The sequence below is a fragment of the Danio rerio genome, chromosome 14, assembly GCF_052040795.2.
Source record: "Danio rerio strain M-AB ecotype USA chromosome 14, GRCz13ab, whole genome shotgun sequence".
In the NCBI taxonomy this organism is placed as follows: domain Eukaryota; kingdom Metazoa; phylum Chordata; class Actinopteri; order Cypriniformes; family Danionidae; genus Danio; species Danio rerio.
The window spans coordinates 2,117,501-2,125,000 of record NC_141034.1 but is presented as its reverse complement, the minus strand read 5'-3'; the positions used below and the strand labels follow the sequence as shown (position 1 = coordinate 2,125,000).

At 38.5% G+C, this 7,500-nt stretch overlaps 1 protein-coding gene across 8 annotated transcripts in view; it reads right to left on the bottom strand.

Moving 5' to 3' along the window:
* trpc7b (transient receptor potential cation channel, subfamily C, member 7b) overlaps nucleotides 1-7,500 on the bottom strand; it is a 112,375-nt gene that overhangs the window by 30,576 nt on the left and 74,299 nt on the right. For 7 of the 8 annotated variants that reach the window (XM_087280030.1, XM_087280032.1, XM_087280031.1 and 4 more), the window contains 2 exon segments: nucleotides 3,091-3,307; nucleotides 665-898 (listed from right to left, as the gene is read on the bottom strand). In XM_087280030.1, coding sequence (XP_087136156.1) covers nucleotides 665-898; nucleotides 3,091-3,307 — 451 coding nt within the window. 8 annotated transcript variants of the gene reach the window in all.

The following is a 7,500-nucleotide window of genomic DNA, read 5'->3' as shown; positions in this document are numbered from 1 at the left end:
TGAGCAAAATAAAATGTTTTAAAATGTTTTCAATAATGTTAATACAACCAAACAAGAACATTAATATAACATATACAAAAACTGGACTTTATTTTTTGCTTATAAGAACATTATTAAAACATTTCAGATCTTTATAATCTTATTAAAATACAGGTTCCATGAAATTAAAATGAACCCTTTTAGATGTTAGTTTTAAGGATTTCTATAACCACTGTGCTCCAAAACAGTGACAAAATTCACATTTAGAATATATAAACCTGATATAAACATGTAAAGCTTGCGGTTTGTCACTTCAATAATCAACATATTCTATGACATGACTTCACACTTCAGTTTCTCATCAAATCTTCTCACCAATCAAATGTTCTCTAGTGTCTAACATGCCCCGCCCCTTTTTCTCATTTGTTTGTCATGTGCTTGAGCTCAACCTGGCAGAGCTGTGAGAAAACAAAACACTAATGGCTGTTTTTTTTTTTAAGTGGGAGGTGCTACACTTTGCCCCGCCCTCTTCATGTTTCAGTTGAGATTAAACTTAACCTGAGATTAAATTAACAAACATTAATGGACATGATCGTAACTTCACATATGATCCAAAAATGTGCTAAACATACTGAATGTTAGTTTGCTCAGACAGCTGCGTGCTGATCTGCATGCGTTTACACACCATATGTGAAGTATGCGACGTCAGCAGGAAGCGATGCGTTGCTGATGTCATGGTTTGGGACGTGCAGGTCCACGTAGAGCTGAGCTTTAGACGCTTTCAGAAATGCCATGAGACGAGCGGTAAAAGACGCCACGAAGATCGACAGCATCCCAAAGTCCAGAACGTTCCAGAGGTGCATGACATACTCACGCGGACCGTCAACCCAGATCTCCTTACACTCCGACCAGATCATGCCTGAAACACAGACGCACACACACAGCGCTCATCTGATACGTGTTCACATGTTAGCTATTAAATCTAATAAATAAACAGGGTCTTCAAATCTTTCATGCACGCATTACTGTACTGTAAACACAAATTTACTAGACCATATTTTTAAAAAGTGGCATGTACAGTATTTTGCAGGAAATAAGTTGTATACGTAGTACACCAATCATAGCAGTCAAGGCAATCTGCCCAATCAGAGCAGATTATTAGTCCATCTGACCAATCAGAGAAGATTACTGGCCCATCTGGCCAAATAGCGCAGATTATTGGGCCATCTGACCAATCAGAGCTGATTTTTTTTGGCCATCAGACCAATCAGAGCAGAGTATTGGTCCATCTGACCAATCTAAGCAGATTGTAGGGCCATCTGACCAATCAGAGCAGAGTATTGGCCCATCTGACCAATCTGAGCAGATTGTAGGGCCATCTGACCAATCACAGCAGAGTATTGGCCCATCTGACTAATCTGAGCAGATTGTAGGGCCATCTGACCAATCAGAGCAGAGTATTGGCCCATCTGACCAATCTGAGCAGATTGTAGGGCCATCTGACCAATCAGAGCAGAGTATTGGCCCATCTGACTAATCTGAGCAGATTGTAGGGCCATCTGCCTAATCAAATAAGATTATTGACCCATCTGGTGGCCAATCAGAGCAGTTTATTGGGCTAACTGACCAATCAGAGCAGATTATTGGTCCATATGACCACTCAGAACAGATTATTGGCCCAAGTGGCCAATAAGGGCAGGTTATTAGGCCATTTGACTAATCAGACCAGAACATTGGCCCATCTGACCAATCAGAGCAGATAACTGGGCCATCCGACCATTCAGAGCTGATTATTAGGACATCTGGTGGTCAGTCAAAGCAGGTTATTGAGCCATCTGGCCAATCAGAATAGATTATTGGGCCATTTGACCAATCAGAACAGATTACTGGCCATCTGGCCAATCACAACAGATTATTGGCTCATCTGGTCAATCAGAGCAGGTTATTAGGCCATTTGACTAATCAGAACAGAATATTGGCCCATCTGACCAATCAGAGCAGATAACTGGGCCATCCGACCATTCAAAGCTGATTATTGGGACTTCTGGTGGTCAATCAGAGCAGGTTATTGAGCCATCTGGCCAATCAGAATAGATTATTGGGCCATCTGACCAATCAGAACAGATAACTGGGCCATCTAACAATCAGAGCAGATTAGTGGGCCATCCGACCATTCAGAGTAGATTATTGGGCCATCTGGTGGCCAATCAGAGCAGATTTTTGAGCCATCTGGCCAATCATAATAGATTATTGGGCCATTTGAACAATCAGAACAGATAACTGGGCCATCCGACCATTCAGAGCAGATTATTGGGCCATCTGTTGGCCAATCAGAGCAGGTTATTGAGCCATCTGGCCAATCAGAACAGATTATTGGGCCATTTGACTAATCAGAAAAGAATATTGGCCAATCCGACCATTCAAGCAGATTATTGGGCCATCTGACCAACCATATAAGATTATAGGTCCTTCTTAAGAATCAAATAAGATTATTGCCCCATCTGATCAATCAGAGCTATTTTTTGGCCCATCTGACCAATCAGAACAGATTATTGGCCCACATGATCAATCAGAGCAGGTTATTAGTCCATCTGACCAATCAGAGCAGATTGTACGGCCATCTGACTAATCAAATAAGATTATTGACCCATCTGGTGGCCAATCAGAGCGGATGTTTGGCCCAACTGGCCAATCAGAGAACAAAGCAATGTAAAAAAAATCAAATGATCAAATGAGTATTACGAGAAAATCTATGTTTGTTTTTACTTTTGATTGTTGTAAACATGAGAGAAGAGCAGCAAACTGCAGACTTTTACACATCAGAAATCAATCGTGTGTGTGGTAGCAGTGAGTGTTTAACTATGAGCAAAATGAAGACAGCTTTATCAAAGCAAAAACAGCCTCACAGAATGTCACAAAACCTCTAGATGCATTTTTATTGAGCATCATTTGACTTCTTATTACCTGTAAAGAAAGACAGCAGAACAGAAATAGGAATACACACACACACACACACACACACACACACACACACACACACAAACACACACACACACACACACACACACACACACACACACACACACACACACACTCTGCAGCAGGTCTTACCCAGAACGCATTTCATGATGAGCAGCTCTGTCCAAGAGAACTGTGTGGTCTTGACCCTGAAGACCTGTCGTGGATGGTCAGTGATGGTCTCGTTGGGGAGGTTTTTGACCCCCTCGAACCGATCGGATGCGTTCAGAACCAGCAGAGCCAGAAAGATGGTGAAGGACACGGCGTGAGCAACAAACTTCATAAAGGGACTCCGTAAGATCTGACCCAGCTGACACACACACACACACACACACACACAGCAAAAAAAACATCAACAAATCATATGTTATGAGGCGCAGTGTAAGATTTAAATCAAACTTTGCTTATAGACACATACACAAAACATACATAATGCATATTCATCATCATCAGTGGCTGTGGAGAGGTTTCTCTTACTCCTAATAGATGCTTATAAAGCTGTTTCGAGATGCATTATTCATCCTAAATCAGTCAAATCTGTGTTCGGTTAGTGTTTTTCTCAATACAGACGATGTGCAGGTTATGATCGCCCTCGAGTTCAAGTGTTTCCGCACACAATACCTTCATCATCAGTCTGTCTGCCATTCCTCATCTCTTTCTCTCAGGGAAGGTTTGAATGCTTTAATGAGCAAAAATCACGCTGTCACAAACCCTACTGAGCCGTCTTGCTGTCTACATAGACAGCATCCTGACTGAGACAGACCCTCATTAGTGACTGAATTAGAGCCGTCTACATGGGCCGCAGCACATGAACAAGAGTTTTTCCAAGCACTTAACTGATTTCAACAGAACTTGATGCTGAGCTACAACCATTTCCCAACAGGCACAAAACTACGCAGCACACACAAATCCTATGTAATCCCATTAAAGTACATTTATGTTTGTATTTGTGTGTGTTTTAAACAGGAAAATAAGATCCCAATTAGATCTGTGATTCTCTCATGAATGGATCGAGATCAGTTTTTAAAGGAACACTCCACTTGAAATAAACGAGGCGCATTTAAAAGCTCTCCTAGCTTAGCATAATGCATTGAATCTGATTAGACCATTAGCATCATGTTTAAACAACTTTGAAAAGACTTTAGATAATCTTCCTGTTCATTTAGTAGCTAGATTGTGTGCTCAGAACAATGAAAGTTGCTATTTTTAAGCTGATATGGCTGAACTGTATGCTCATTCTGTTGTAATAATCGAGGAACTTAGCTGCCATACCATGGCTGGAGCAGGCACAATGTAGCCGTGGTATAGCAGCAAAGTTGCTTGATTATTAATTATAACATGACATTACATGATATTTGACATGATATGACATAAAACATGACATATGACATGACATATAACAGGAAATATGACATATGATGACATGACATAAGACACAACATGAGGGAGGACATGACATTTAACATGACATACAACATGACATTACATGATATATGACATGATATGACATACAACATGACATATGACATGACATATAACAGGAAATATGATATATGATGACATGACATATGACACAACATGAGGGAGGACATGAAATTTAACAAGACATGCAACATGACATATGACATTAAATATAACAGAAAATATGACATATGATGACATGACATGACACAACATGGGGCAGGACATGACATTTAACATAACATGCAACATGACATATGACATGACATATAACAGGAAATATGACATTTGATGACATGACATATGCCACAACATGAGGTAGGACATGACATTTAACATGACATATGACATGACATATAACAGGAAATATGACATGTGATGACATGACATAAGACACAACATGAGGGAGGACATGACATTTAACATGACATACAACATGACATATGACATGACATATAACAGGAAATATGATATATGATGACATGACATATGACACAACATGAGGCAGGACATGACATTTAACATGACATACAACATGACATATGACATGAAATATAACAGGAAATATGACATATGAAGACATGACATATGACACAACATAAGGCAGGACATGACATTTAAAATGACATACAACATGACATATGACATGAAATATAACAGGAAATATGACATATGATGACATGGCATATGACACAACATGAGGCAGGACATGACATTTAAAATGACATACAACATAACATTTGACGTGACATAAAACAGGAAATATGACATATGATGACATGACATATGACGCAACATGAGGCAGGACATGACATTTAACATGACATGCAACATGACATATGACATGACATTTAACAGGAAATATGACATATGATGACATGACATATGACACAACATGAGGGAGGACATGACATTTAACATGACATACAACATGACATATGACATGACATATAACAGGACATATGACATATGATGACATGACATATGACACAACATGAGGGAGGACATGACATTTAACATGACATACAACATGACATATGACATTGCATACAATGACATGTTATATGACATACAACATGACATAACTTGACATACTACATGACATATGACATTACATATAATATGTCATAGATCATACAACATGACATAACATGACATACTACATGACATATAACATTACATATAATATGTCATAGATCATACAACATGACAAATGACATAACATGACAAACTGCATGTCATTTGGCATTACATATAATGACATGTTATATGACATACAACGACACATGACAAATGACATATAACATGACATACAGCATGACATATTAGATGACATATTACATGACATATGACATTACATCTAATGACATGTCATAAGACATGACAAATGACATGAAATGCCATATGACATGATAAATGACATGACATATGACATTGCATATAACATGACATATGACATACAGCATGACATGACTTACCACATGACATGACAAATGACATAACGTGACATATGACATGACATATAACATGACATACGACACAACAAATGACATTAAATATAACATGACATAACGTGACATAACACATGACATACTGTACATCATGGCATATGACATGACATAATATGCCATATGACATGACAAATAACATGACATACGACACGACATATGGCATTACATATAACATAAAATAATATGACATGACATATGACATACAACATGACATGACATACATGACAAATGACATAACATGACATATGACATGACATATAACATGACATACAACACAACAACTCACATTACATATAACATTTCATACATCATGGCATATGGCATGACATAATAAGACATGACATGTGACACAACATTACATGACATGACAAATGACATACCATAAGACATAACATGACATGACATATAACATGACATAAGACACAACAAATGACATTACATATAACATGACATAATATGACATGACACATGACATACATTAAGGCATATGAAATGACATATAACATGACATACGACACAACTGACATTACATATAACATGACATACATCATGGCATATGACATGACATAATAAGACATGACATGTGACACAACATTACATGACATGACAAATGACATACCATAAGACATAACATGGCATGACATATAACATGACATAAGACACAACAAATGACTTTACATATAACATGACATAATATGACATGACACATGACATACATTATGGCATATGACATGACATATGACATATAACATGAAATATGACATGACATATGACATGCCATATGACATGACATATGACACATTACATATGGCAACATATGACATTACATAAGACATATCATATGACATGACATACATAATGACATATAATATGACATGACACGACATATTACATTACATATAACTTGACATATCATATGACATACTTCATGACATCCGACATGACATATGACACACACATGCACAGAAACACGCGCACGCACACACACATATATGTATGTAAACTAACAAGCACCATCATCTTGCAGAAACTGAAATGCCCGTCTCCCTGTCTCTCTTCTCTGGAGATGCACAGCACTTCCTGTCTGACGAGCACTGATTAGATTTCAACCCCAAAACCCTTCACAAAAGCCGCCCGGTGTGTGTGTGTGTATGTGTGTGTGTCAGCTGATATCCCTCTATGAGCCGTGTGCGCAGAGGTGCTCATCAAACACACAGTCAGTCACAGTGTGAATCCTCGCTCTTGGGAAGGAAATGAAACGTGAGTGTTTATCTGTGCTCATACGCTTGTAGGAGAGTATTCATCATTTCGATGTTGCAGACACGTGTGTGTGTGTGTGTGTGTGTGTGTTTACACCAAAGATGAAGCTTTTACCTACACATGCATTTTAAGCAGTCATTTTCCTTCCGCTTTGTCTCTTTATTTATCGAGGGTCGCCACAGCAGAATGAACCGCCAACTAATCCAGCATATGTTTTACACAGCGGAAGCTCTTCTAGCTGCAACCCAGTACTGGGAAACACCCATACACA